The 14,635-nt window shown below is 38.0% G+C and overlaps 1 protein-coding gene across 1 annotated transcript in view; it reads right to left on the bottom strand.

Moving 5' to 3' along the window:
- MACROD2 (MACRO domain containing 2) overlaps nucleotides 1-14,635 on the bottom strand; it is a 1,889,795-nt gene that overhangs the window by 133,537 nt on the left and 1,741,623 nt on the right. Inside the window, exon 12 of the mRNA XM_023536764.1 lies at nucleotides 8,593-8,676. Within this exon, the coding sequence (XP_023392532.1) occupies nucleotides 8,593-8,676 (84 nt within the window). The remainder of the gene's footprint in view (nucleotides 1-8,592; nucleotides 8,677-14,635) is intronic.

Below are 14,635 nucleotides of genomic sequence, written 5' to 3'. Positions count from 1 at the left end.
TCAGACTAATTATCCCTCCTTCCCTTCACTGCTGCTTGGGACAAGCCATCAGTATTTTTGCTTCAGTAGACTTTCTACCTGTTTTTGCTCCAGTAGACTCTCTCCTTAGCCCCCTACAGTCAGTTCTCAACTCTACAACCAGAAGTTCGTTTTAAAATGCAAGTCAGATCATGTCCCTTCTCTGCTTAAGCTTAAAATGTTATATTCTCACTTCGCCTAAGGAAAAAGACAAAGTTCTTTGTCTTTTTCTTTACATGGCTCACAGTTCCCTGGACAATGATTGTCTAAATAGAGTCCTCATCCCAGGGCACCAGCATCATTAAGGAATTATTAGAAATGCAAATTCTCAGGCACCCCAGACTTCCTGAATCAGAGACTGGGTTAACATGCTCCCAGGTGATTACGACACATGCTCAATTATGAAACTCACCTGTCTAATGGGACCAACTCCAATCATCTCTCCAGTTACTCACACTGACCTTCTTGCTTTTCTTATAATAAGTCAGACCTCTCTCTTTCACTAGGGCTTTGGTGCTTGCTACTTCCTTTACTGGAACACTTTTTTCCCCAGGTAGCTGCTCAGCTTACTTTCTTATGTTCTTCAGGTTTTTTCTCAAATTCAACTTAATAATCAGTGAGGTCCAGTATATTTGAAACCTTAACCTACCTCTCTCCTAAGTCTCCCCCACCTATCACCAACTTAAACACAAATGAGCATCCCCTGTCTCTTCTTTCTAGTTTGACTTTTTGCCTGGCACTTGGCTTGGGGTCTCTCAGGAAGTTGCTGTCGAGATGTCAGCCTTCTCTATAGTAATCTGCAGGCTTGCCTGGGGCTGGAGGATCTAATTTTAGCCAGAATGGCTTTCTCATATGACTTGTAGATTGGTGCTTGCTGTTGGAAGGAGGCCTCAATTCCTTGCCAGGTAGACCTCTCCACAGTGCTGCTGGAGGGTCCTCAAGACATGGCAGCTGCCTTACCCCTGAGCAAGTGATCTGAGAGACAGGCAGGCAGAAGCCACACTCTTTTATGACCTAGACTTTTGTGACCTAGAATGTCATGCTCTATCACGTGATATTCTGACCCAGAATCATCAAGATAAGATACTCTCAAACTTCTGACCTACAGAAAGTCTGAGATAATAAATACCATTGTTGTTTTAAGCTGTTCAGTTTTGGGATAAATTTTCAGGCAACAATAGATAAGTAATACTTCATGTGCCACTATTTGACTTACCATATATTTCATTTAATTTTTAAAATCCATCAACTGCCACTCCTACACATTCCCTAGAATATAAGCCCCAAGAAAGAAGGGTTTGTGTGTGTTTTCTCAGTGCCTAGAACAGTGCCTATATTGTCAAATAGTAGATATTTACAAAAGCATGTGGAATAAATACATAGAGAAGATGTATCTGGGTGGCAGGGAACTAAGCTAATATGATTGGAGGAGGGAAGAGTGCTGTGGGGTATCTCTGTGGTACCACTATTTTGTATAACTCTAGTGGACATCATTTGCATTGTATTCCATACACATGAAGACATCTGAGATCACGGCTCCCTGTGAAATTTATTTTGACCTTGCCAATTCCCTGAATGGGCTTTGAGGACTGCCATGAGGTCCCATTAGCCACAGTTTAAAACAAACTCATTTAGGAGAAAAATACCATAGGCAGTTAGAACAAGAGCCAGCCTCAGCAGAGAGATCCTTGGTCTAGCATTTGATAGAAATAACAGAGAGTCAACAGACTTCAAGAGACCATGGGGGCTGGATAATGAATGTCTCAGTGGCAAAGTCTAAACTGAAGACCAATAACCAGAGTCCACCTTCTCCCTCATGTTCCTGACCTAACCTGGTATTCTCATAAAGTTTTAGAGGCAGGAAGTAGAAGTTGAAGAGTGACTGAATGCGAAGGCTATGTAAATATTGGGAGTACACTAGTTCCTTGGGAAGCTTGACTTGAAGAAAAAGAAGATTTAAATTTTGAAGGAGGAGATGGACTGGAGAAAGTCCATTTGGAACAGGAATTAACATGGTTGGGGAGAGGACGGTGTGTGCTGAGTGATCCTAAGGGAGACAGAAGAGGAAAAGCCTAGTGAGATATGAGATTTAGTAAATGCATTTTAAATCTTATCTCTATTTGCAGAATTGTGTTGTTCATATTAAAAGAATTTACAAATATTAATAAGCAAAGTAAGTAAGTTTTTGGTGGGAAGGAGCTCTTCCTTACAATACAATACACTGACTGACTGAATCGTCTGTTCAGAGATTGTGCCAGGTGATTTCCATATATCATCTTGTTTAAATCTTCCCACAGTCCCACAAGATAGATTACCTCCCCCCTCATTTAATATTAGAAAACTAAGTTTTAGCTTAGAAAAACTGCCCAAGTAGGAAGCATAACTTGGACAATCAAGAGCTCTATCTATATTCGTGCTGAACTGTTTCTCTATAGGTAGGAAGGAATGTTCATACATGTTGTATCCTAAACCAGGACACCTCTAAGAGTGAAAAGGAATGTTGCTAATAATATGCCAAGGACGACAAGCATAAACAGGGATTACTCTGAGTCAAACAGGACCAATGATTCTCTAGCTAGGTGGGTTTTGGCTAGTCTCACTATGAAAAATGCCTCAATGCTCATATTCTCTAAGTCCCGTTTAAAATCCTAAAGCTGACTCTGAAATAGAACTCCATGGTCATAACCACAACTCTGTTTAATGGGTTAATGTGGAAAGCACAACTAAAAATGAAATAGACTGTTAGGTCCTTCTGCTAATTTGCAGCAGGGGGTGGCTCAGAATGGCCCTGAATCAAGTAGAATGTAGAGTATAATTAAAGCAAGGTGGTGACATAGGCTTTTATTGCATTCTAATTTTTACCATGGAAATTTACATTTTGTTTAAGTTTTTGCTATTTTAAGTTCTATAGTATAAAACAAATATTTTTTTCATGAGAAAGCTGCTTTTCTTTATTCTCATTAAAAAAAAAAGCTGGTCAATCACTAAGCTAAGCTTCTTTGAGTGATGGCAAAGTCAAAATTATGACTGCCTGATTTTACTCTTCACTGCACTTGTCACAAAAATTAAATTAAAGATCATGCTTATGAATATAATGCATGAACTGCTTCATGGCGTTCTAAAAGACAGACTGTCCCTTCTGTCCAGCCACATACAAAACAGCATGTCATGTGCTACTTTAATATGCAGAGAAAATAAGAAGGCAGAGAGAAAATTCTGCCTCTCAGGAAATCCAGAGTGAATTCTACCAATGGTTTATATATTCAGAAAAATTTATTTTAGTAAAAACAATAATAATAGTACTTCTAATAGCAATGCTAGATCCTTTACACTTGTATAGTGCTTTCTAGTTTTCAAAATGTTTCCACATGTAATTTCATCTGACAAAAGAGATCATTAATATTTTAAAGTGCAGTATAGGGCTGCCTGACTTAGCATTGCAGAGGCTCAGTTTCCTGAAAAATGAGCATCACTTGTAGGCTTGTTGAATATTCTATGCAGAGGCAATTGTAAAGCAAGAGTCAAAGTGCCAGTGCTTTCTATAAAAATATGATGGAAAAATAGCATTCACTACCGAAAGCCACTGAAGGAGATGTACGTATGAAGAAAATTACTGTTCTAAACTTGTTGAATTTTAGAAGCATAAATTCTCTTTAGTTTTTTAATGAAAATATTTTTATTTTATAAATATGAAATAATTCTTGCCATATATATTTTTCAATTACACAGACATTCTGGAAGTTGAATATTAAAATCTCCAAAATCTGCCCCAGACTCTTCTCTACTCCTCTAAGATAATTCCTGAGGTCATCTGATGTATATCATTCCAGACTATGTATTATAAATGTAGGTATGCATATACATACATATATAAGTACATATATATGTATATTTGTATATTTGTAGGTGTGTACTATCTACTAATTATTTATGTATCCTATCTTTATCTCTCTTTATCTGATTCTTGAATATGGCTGAGCTGATGCTTCTGTAAGGAAACTTCTTAGAAGCAGGAAATGATGAAGGAGATTGAATCAAGATTTATAAACAGTCACTAAAATTATTGTTTCCTTTTAGGCGTTTGGCAATTTGAGATGGTCTAGACTCTAGAATAGTGGTTCTCAAACTTGAGCATACATCTGATTACTGTGCCCCAACTTAGAGATTCTGATGCAGTAGGTATGGGATGGGGCCCTAGAATTTGTATTTCTAACAAGTTCCCAGGTTATATTGGTGATGCAAATACAGGAATACCTTCTGAGAACCACTAGCTAGAGCTTGGGTTTTTATATATGCGGCAGAAGAAAGCACTAGAGCTTGGGGTTCAATGAACCATGCATGTGATACACAGAGAAACAAGTTCTTTAGTCCTAAATATAGTGGAAAATTTTCCAGGCTCAGTTTTATCATTGGTTGGAGAGGAAAAAGGGAAGAAAAAAGACTTTGTTGAGATTTCCTGATCTTATACACATACTAATAAGGTTTAAGGACAGTAGAAAACAAAACAAAACAAAACAACAACAAAAAACAAAATTCTGAGCCAAATTTGTAGTTTAAGGCATTTCTAAATTGGTAGTATCTTTAGGTATCTCAGAAAACAAAATGTAAATAAATGAGCTCCTAACCCAACTTTCAAAATCATCCACAAATAAAAATACAGGAAACATGACAATAGCAAAAAAAGAGAAATATACAAAGGAATAACAATAAATGTGAGTCTGGAGAAACAATAAACTGCAGATTTGACTTACATAGATTGGAGATATTGAAATCTCAGATACAATTTATTGTAAAAGATATTTTATGTGTCAAATAAAAAATGGACATGTATATTCTAAAACGAAAATCGTAATAATTAAAATGAGAAAACCAGAGAAGAGTTAAATATCAGATTAAAGCTGGATAGAAAACTAGAAAATTGAATGATAGACTTGAAAAATTAACAAGAAATTGTCAGAGACAAGGGCACACAAAAAAATGTAGGTTAAGTGTTATGGAGGACAGAGAAAGGAGGTAGTGAAGAAGTAATATTTGGTGAGGTGATATGTGAGAATTTTCAGAACTAATGAAAGATACCCATTTACATATCCAAGAAGCAAAGTAAATCCTAAGGAGAATAAAGAGAAATCTACACCAAGGTGCATTGTAGTGATACAGGAACAACAAAAATAAAGAATAGATTGTCAACGCAGCCAAAAAGAAAAAGACAGATAACCTGAAAAGAAACAATAATTAGGCTAAGAGATTACTTCTTTACAAATATAGAATTGATAAGACTGTGGGAAAATATCTTTAAAATATTGAAAGAAAATAACTACCAACCCCAGGAAAACTGCCTTAAAAAAAGAAAAGCAAAATAATATTTTCAAACAAAGCCTGAAAGACTTTCACTAAAGAAATCTCTACAAGATTTACTGCTGAAAGATGGAGGAAAAAGTGTAAGAAAAGCATGTTTTATTGAAGGTACTAAGTTTTCTATGTTATTCTTTCAGGAATTATTTTTTAAGGAAAAATAACTCACCTAAATTATTGGGAATTTGGAGTTGATGAAACTGGTGTTAATCAAGCTTTTTTCAAACAATTCTGCCTACAATTTGCTGGTTCATAGATAGCATTGTAATTTACATCAGATGCTAACCATTCAATTAGGGGTGTGAAATTACTAACCTTATTATAGGCATAGTGTTGCAGTGGGTCAAATCAAGTACATTGTGGTTCATAAAATTCCAATCAAAGTAATGAGAATAAACCTCTATATCCAAATGTCCATAGTATAAAAAATGCAAGTAAATACATTTAGAAATTGTTTGACTTTTTGTTTCAATGTTCAATACTTTAGCAAAATATGTACTAAAGTAATACTGCTTTTAATCAAGGCTGCAATGATGGCAACATGTCTTCCTTCAGTAAAACTGGTTTTAATTTTCGGAAGGGAGAAAGGGAAAAGGATTAGAGAAGCTTTGTTATTTCTAAAAAAAAAGGAAGAGATTCTGACATTATCAAAACTGCCCAGATTTGGGTAAGTTAAAGAACTATTTGCAGTCTGTACTTTAAAAAATTCTGTAGAATGAGAAAATTTGACCATATGCTCTCAAAATTACTCTTCTGGAACTAAATACAGTTATTATGGCTTTATATTTACAGTTTTAATCTTGGTGAGTTTGTGTTTCAACTCCACTCTATGATCCTGTTGGAGAATGCATATTACAAGGTAAGCTGAGGTAATCAGTAATACTTATGATGGTTGAAAGTGAGGATGGTTGAAAGTGGGGTATTATTTAGCAGGTAAAAGTTTTCACACATTTGAAGGAAGTACTAGGAGGAATTCCCTTTTTAGTTAAAGGTGACATAACTGCAGCAGTTTGTGCCCCACCATGTACCACTTAGAAATGACAAGACTCAAGTTCTGGAGAACAACATTTGAGTAGGGCGTGCATGTAAATGGTATAATCACTCAGTGAGTCAGAGCCTCTCCAGGGAAAAGGCAACTGTTGTTTTTGCCCCTAATCCATTTCCCATCATGGCTTTAAGAGACTGTCCAGCAAATAACCTAATTACAGTAGGAAGTGCATACTTTGGCTGTCCTCCCAATCAGATACTGACAAAGCTTAGCACCTTGGGCCAGTTAGAGCTGTTGGGCTTCTCCAGGGTTCTAAGTGTTCTTCTCTGAATAATTCTAAACTTTCAAGCAAATTTCAATGAATTAAGATAGTGTGTACCCTATCATGGCCCTGATTAGGATAGTAATTATAATAGCCATCACTAATAGAAAGCCTAACCTGTGCTAGGTACTTTACACATACTATTTCTATTGTTTACTACTAGTTGGAAATGTTTACGCCTCTCACTCCTCACTCATAGGGCAGAGATTTTTACTGCTGTGCCCTTCTCTACATTCTCTATTTATGGAGAGCCAGGGAGAAAAAACAGTTCCATCTTGAGTCAGTTCCACCTGTCTAGGGAAGATGTGTCCTGGCCTGTTCTTCTCCATAAAATAAGCCAACCAGGGCAGCCTCTACCAGGCAGCCAAGGATACCAAGGACACCTGTACTTGCTCCTGAAGGAACAGAGGTCCTTCATGTTGAGGAGTGAAATCCATCAGGGAGCAGGGCAACCAGATATTCTGGTTTGATTTCATTAGTAATAACGCTAATGTTTTCAATTTCAAACTCCCTTATAGCTTTGCCTTCTCAAATGGTTCTGAACTCAATGAAGGTGAAGGCAGTGTCATTACTTATCATTTAGAACCCTGACACTCACATAGATGCTGTGTAGTCATGGAGGTGAGCTGCTCAAAAATCACCCTTCAAGAGAGAACTTTGTTATGGGGAATAAGGTTAGCAGACAGCTTCCAGCACCTATACTTTTGGATTCTCTGCAGCATAATGTTCACGCTAAGGCCACTTTCTCACCAAAGCTGCTTGTAGCCAGTGAGTGAGCAGGGGTAAGGGGGTCTGAGAGCCTAGCCATTTCTGCCCAGTACATGGCTCCTCTAATGCCCAGTGCTTACATGGGACCTCCCCAGACTTTCGAACTACAATACAGACTGAGGCTCTTCCTAGCTAATCCTCCTTCCTTGTCTTCTCTCTCTTAATCCTGCTCCTCTCCCCTTTATGCTCCACATACTTTCCCCCTATAAATTCCCTTTACTTCTACTCCACCTTGGCATCTTCTTCTTGGAAGACCCAAGCTGACACCATCAGTATTATCATACTCTCCATTTCACAGTGAATGAAGTGGGGCTCTAAGAAAGAAAGTGGAAAGCATAAATGCATTCCCCTTTGAGAAGTTTATGCATACTCTTAGGTTAGAGGTTTACTTGAAAAAAAAGTCTCATCTACATTTTAAAAGAAAAATTTGAATATCTTATAAGCGGTACTCCTGTTATAATAGAGAACAACTGAGCCCAATTGGACCTGCCATTCAATACAGAAATGCAAAGATACATTGGCTTCTAGAAAATGGAAGAGAAAACTAAAGACAGGAAACATTTCCAGCACCCATTGCTGAGGTTTGATTTTAGACTCAGAATGTATTCATGAGGTAAATGATCCCAATAAGCCAAGAGCTATGGCACTGCTCATCAAGTTTGGATCTCAGCCTTCACCCTTACATGACTTCAGAACACTTAACTTGTAAGCACTACCCACAACTCGACACTCTGAAGAAATGGAAAATACATCATGCTGAGAAAATAATTTTTAATTTTATTATTATTATTTATGCCTATAGCACCTGGTCTTCCTAGGTGGTCTCCCATCCAAGAACTAACCAGGCTTGACCCTGCTTAGCTTCGAAGATCAGACATTGGGCTCGTTCAGGGTGGCATGGCCATAGACTGAAAATAATTTTTAAAATTTGATTTTTACCTTAACAAATTAAACTTGAATTTGATTTTTTAATTTTTTTGTCTTCACATTCAAGGGAGGGTAAACATATTAGGAAAGAAAAAAGAATTATTTTGTGATTTTTGAACCTTTAGAAATATCTGAATATTAGAGCATACACATAATTTAAAAATTAAAATATCTTTTCCTGGCATAATTTTTTAAAGGAAGGAGGGATAGGACTTACCCTCGCTAGTGTCTTTTGCGCATTCTGGCTTCTTCGCTTTGCTCTTCTTGTGGGGTGGAGAGAGGACTTTTGGCTCCAATCCCTCTGGAAGCACAAACATTTAAAACATTCTTATTTAAATATTTATCAGTAGGGCTCAACATTGTTAAAGTTTAAAGATTTTTTTTTCCTTAGTAAACCCACAAATACAGTGAAGCCTAATGCAGATTCATCTGTCATCATGGCTCAGCTAAAGTTTGGTAAATACCTGTGATTCTCCAATGAAAATAGACTTCAAGTTCAAGCTTAGACACTTTTTTTTTTTGTTGCCATCATTAATGATTCACACAAATGTGAATGAAATCTCATGTTTTTAAGTTTAAAAAATTCTCCATAAGGTAATATCAAATTATTTTTTTCTTCAGGAGAATTTGATTTAAAATTTCATGGATTAATTGATAGTTGTCATTATGCAATTTCATCCTTAAAATTTCATCCTCAAACAAGAGGACATTATCCTCTTGATGTATGCAAACCTGTTCTCTCCATAGCATTCCACATTTCAAGAAATGGTATTACTATTTACCCAGGAATTTAACCTAAGATTTAACCTAAAAAACTGAGATATCATTCGTATTATTTCTCTTCATTTACTTTTCCAGTAAAGCAGCCATAAGCTCTACCATATTCATTCACTGTGCTCATCCTTTGCAATCATCATCCTGGTCCAAACCAGCAGTATCATTTACCTTGGTTACTATAATAACCTTCTGAATCTTAACTTCTAGCTTTTTAATCTCCCTGCAATCTATTCTCCATGTAGCAACCAGAGTTATCTTTTAAGCACAAACCAGATCACGTGGCTCCCCTGTTAAAAAAAACAAAACAAAACATTGTTCTTAGAATAAGATCCAAATCGAAATTCATGGCCCAGGACAACATGTTACTTGGGCTCTACCTACAACCCACTTTCTCATTGGCTTTAGGCTTTATTGACTCCTTTGGTGTTCTCCATTCACTACTAGGCTGGTTCCTGCCTCAGGACCTTTGCACCTTCTGCTCTTCTCCATCTCCCCCCAACATATTCTTATGTCTACCGCCTTCTCACTTTTTAATCTCAGATCAAATTCAGCTCCCAAGAAAGGCCTTCTCTGAACACCTAATGTTATGAGTCCCAGCAAAGGAAATCTCTCTCAAACACACTGTTTGGTGTATCTAAAATTATATTGTCTCATTCTTTATTTCTTTATTGTATGTCTCCCTCCTCTTCCCCACACTCAAGAATGTAAGTTCCTTGAGAAAAATGCATTTATCTTTCCTAATCTTTTTAGTGCCCCTGGTGCTTAGCAGTGCCTTGAAAATTTAATTTCAAATTCTGTTTTATTTCCCCTTCGCCCAGGCTTTTTTTTAAAGGCCAAAATATAATGGTGCCTGTGCCTAATTCTCACTCTTTTAGCAGCTGTAGCCTTATACCAAGATTCTAAAATTACAGAGCTATGGCGACTCATTTTTCTTTTCCCATTTATTAAAAAATGAACAAAACAAAAAAATGCATTTGCTAAATGTGCTATTAAAAATGTTGGCATTGTGGATCACAAAAGTTTTTAGGCACTAAGGTTAGGCTTTCTGTGGTTGCAAGTCAGTCACGTGTAAGGTCATTACCATGGCTGGGGGGACAATTTTTGCCAGTGGCGACATTAGTAGTTCTCCAAACTTCATCACCAGGTGAGATGGATGTTGACCCAGACTACAGAACTACAGAATGAGTTTAGCCAAAACAGAAATGAGATGCTTGGAAGAACTCACTGAGCATGGATGCTGGGCTCAAAGGGATTAGTAAAATGGTCAAAGAGACACTTGCAATTGCCCCAGTAGAAGACTCTAACTCTCTCATCGCCCTGAAAAGTTCAGTCTGGAACTGGATCAAGAGGGACATTTTCAGTGTTGGGAATTCAATTACAAACCAGCATTTCCTGAAAGTGCATGATTGAGAAAAAAAAAATCTTAATTCTTGATTTCTTGTCTGTATGGAAATTCTTGGGGAATAGGTGAGGTTTAAAAAGACATCTATTTGCCCACATTTTGAGATATTTAAGTACCCCCAAAGTACTAGAACTTCATTTTTGAAAAAGTTGTAGGACACCTCTTGGGTAGTTCGTGGGCCTGGATACATGTTAATTATCAACAGTCATCTATGATGTAAGAATAGCATCATTTCACAATCGCCATGGAAGCACTCAAATAAAAGTCACTGACATATATGGCCTCTATGCTAATATTTCTACTTGTGGCTCAGCAGGAACAACTCTCCCTCTTGGCCTGGGGAAGCTAAAGAAACATTCCTCAAAAGCACCCTATGCTTCTCCTTTACAGTGTGTCACATTACTTATGTTACCTCTATTTTCTAGCAAAGGGTGAAAAACCTGGATTTGTGCCATGAGTATGGCTTTGTCCTCTCAGAAACTCAACTATGCTCCTGGCATTATGTGACTAAACTGCCATAGGTCACTGCTGATTTTCTGGCCCTGCTGGCTCATGTTGGGGCCCATTTCAATAGTGCATAGTCTTGGAAATGAAAGGACATGGGAAGACATTTATGATGCTAGGATTAAAAAGCAGACTATAGTAGGGGTCCCCAAACCCCAGGCTGTGGACCGGCACTGGTCTGTAGCCTGTTAGGAACCAGGCCACACAGCAGGAGGTGAGTGGCAGGCCAGCAAAAGAAGTTTCATCTGTATTTGCAGCTGCTCCCCAGTGTTAGAATCACTGCCTCAGCTCTACCTCAGATCATCAGGCATTGGATTCTCATAGGAGCAATGGTCCCTGGTGCCAAAAAGGTTGGGACTGTTGGATTAAAGGACTGAAAAGGAATCCCAGGCGTTTAAGCCTTCCCACTGGGGCAGAACTTCTCCTTGAAGATGACCTTGACTGACACCATCTGAGATGTTCCCGCCTTTATTTACTATTAGCGTCTGGAGACAGGACCACAAGAGTTAAGAACGTGAGCTTTGGGATCAGACACATCTAGACTCTGGCTCTGCTTTTTAAGAAGAATTAATCCCTCTTAAGCTTCAGATAATAATAGTCCTGTCTCCTAGAGTTGTTGGGTCTCTTAAATGAGTTCATGTTTGTTGGGTGATTGGCAGAAGGTACATGTTCAAATGAAATATGACTCTGCAGAGGTGTGCTGGGGCTGATTTGATGGTGTACCATCTGACTGTATCTATTGCTCTCAACTCTGACATCCATTGACTTCATATTTGGTAGGTTGAACAATATCATGGTAATTGTATTTACACCAAAGAAATCTGGAAACTCTTCAAATGGGGACTTCTCTCACCTAGAGAGTCAGTTTACTAGTGTATAATAATAATTTTACTAGCAAAATAATAATTTTGGTATTCCAATTATTATTCACTATCATTCAGAAGCATTTGTTGGCCCGTTGATTCACCCAAGTAACCTTTCACTAGTGTCAACTGCATTTAAAAAAATCCCTCCAACATTTCTACTTGTGTGAGAAGAAGAGGTAATGCAGGGCAGAGGGAAGGCAAGAGTTAATGGTCTTGGGAGGCTGGTTCAGACCTGTCTTGCAGAACAACATGCCTGAGTGTGAGATTTGAACTGAAGCTAGCTTGTTCACCAATGTCTGGCATGGCCAGCTGGTACATAATGAACCATCCAACACAGAAATCCCCCATGACTCCAGCACTCAGTTATTAGGAAATGGAGAGCAGCTTCCTGAGCCCATTCTGCCTGAGCGACAGCATCCTTGGCCACTGAGTGCGACTTGAACAGCTGCATCCAGCTGCTGGAGACAAAACTCCAAGATGCCTGGTGGGACTAAAATCAGAAATGATGATCCAATTAAGGCCCCCAAACCTCAAATGCTGACTCCAACCTAGTGGGCTTTGTATTAGCATTAATAATGGTTTCCTTAAAATCACTTAGTGGTTTGGATAGCTAGCTGCAGCTCATTAAGAAGTCAACTCCCTTTGCCTAAAATGTGTACTTATAGCACTTAGGCAAATGATCCTTAGCAAGATAAGGTCTTCATGCTGACTAGCTGAAAGGGCAGTACTCCCCACAGCTGAAGGATTTTCCAAGGGTACTTCATGTGAGCAGGCTAAATGAGAATAGCAAACATTAATATTAAATTCATGGAATGTAATTTAAAATTGGGTGACCACTTAAAGTCTATTTTCAACATATGGTTCTTTTAAATAATGAGACATCTTACATGGGTGTAGGAATTGACATTTTAATTAAAATTTTGTCTTGGGCTTTATGTTTTACCAAAGGTTAGCGGAGTCCTTGTCTTAGCTTGAATTGTCTTAGAAGTGGACACTAGACAAAGGTTTGAGTGCTAGTACTTAATTTGAGAGATTATCTTAGGAAACACCAGAGGAGAGTAGGAAGTGAGACAGGAAAGTGAAGGCAGCCAATCCTGGATGTGCTAATAAGCAAGTTCCATTGTAGATAATCAGGGCTCACTTTTACTGAGGACCTCTTGGCAATGATATTGAATCTTGCTGTACAATCCCACATATTGTCTATATACTTGAAATGTGGCTAGTCTAAATTAAGATGTAAATATAAAACACAAACAAGTTTTAAAATCTTAACATGAAAAAACCAAAAGATCTAATAAATGATTTTACGTTGCTCATATGTTAAATGATAATGTTATATATATATTATGTTACATAAAATTATTAAATTAGTTTTACTTGTTTCTTTTTACTTTTTTCAATGTGACCACTAGAAAATCTGAAATTATACATGAGGCACACACTATGTTTCTACTGAACAGGGACAGAATAGAACCTGCCTCCAATGTGTCCTGCAGTGGTAATGAAAACTCTTATCCATCATTAGTTGAGGGCTGTCCAGAGAAATTAATCTCCTGGTATTTTGAGTTTGCTTTCATGCCCAGAGAAAAATACTCAACTTAGGGTCACAAGAACTTCCCTTAGAAAGCTGCTGGTATTGTAAAGCGACAAGAATGCCAAGGGAATACAAGTAGGGAACTGACAGCTGCTGCTACCATCCCTCTCCCACCTCTTTCATTCCTGCTCCTGACTTTCAGATCCTCCCTCCACTTCTCATGCCCTCTGGATCCACTTCCCTGGAGAGAGCAAGGGAAATTTAGGAATCAGACATGTCAGACTGAAGAAGAGTAGAGAGAAGCTATGATCATTGTTCCAAATGAACAATTATGAAGAAAAGGAACTGGTATTATTTCTCCATGAAGGTAGTGAGAGGTCAGGGGAGGGAGAGTGATTTAACAAGAAGAATAATTTTAACCAAACTTCACCTAATGAAATAAGTTGCTTTAGAATTTAAAGAGTTCTTTGTTAATGGAGCTGCTCAGACTGAGGTTGTCAGTGATTTGTAGGGAGTTCGAACATTAAATAGGAGCTTATACAAAATTAAGACCTCTAAGATATCCATTTTCATTTTAAAACCTGGCCCCTTTTCATGCCTAGAGTAGTGTAGCTGCTGAAATGGGGAACATGGTGCTCTTATACTCTAGATAAACCCAATACCCTTCCAATATTTGTTAGAATGGGGGCAGGGAAGCAATAATTTATTGAATGTTTACTATGGTCCAAGGCACATTTAAGGTTGGGTATAATGTAATCCTCCAAACAAGACTGTATGTATGGTGAGTTATTGCCTCCAGAGTTATAAATTGAGGATTATAGAGAAAAGATTCTTACCCCAAAGTCAATAAGTGATGGAGCCAGGATTGAATTCAGGTCTACTGATTCAAGCATTCATTATCATTCACCCATTGCATAGCTGTCCAGAGCCTATACTTTTAACCACTAGCTTTCTCTCATCAAAAACTGGTCTTTCATACGTGGTTCCATAGTATGGTGGTTAGCATGTCTGCTTTACACAGGTCCTGGGTTCGTGCCCCAGTGGAGCCACGGTCCATGGTCTACGGCCATGCCACTCTGAACGAGCCCGATGTCTGATCTCAGAGCTAAGCAGGGTTGGGCCTGGTTAGTACTTGGATGGGAGACCACCTAGGAAGACTAGGTGCTATAGGCATAAA

Source organism: Pteropus vampyrus, unplaced genomic scaffold, assembly GCF_000151845.1.
Source record: "Pteropus vampyrus isolate Shadow unplaced genomic scaffold, Pvam_2.0 Scaffold7, whole genome shotgun sequence".
Classification (NCBI taxonomy): domain Eukaryota; kingdom Metazoa; phylum Chordata; class Mammalia; order Chiroptera; family Pteropodidae; genus Pteropus; species Pteropus vampyrus.
Note: the sequence above shows the minus strand (reverse complement) of the source record. Positions and strands in the feature narration are given on the sequence as shown.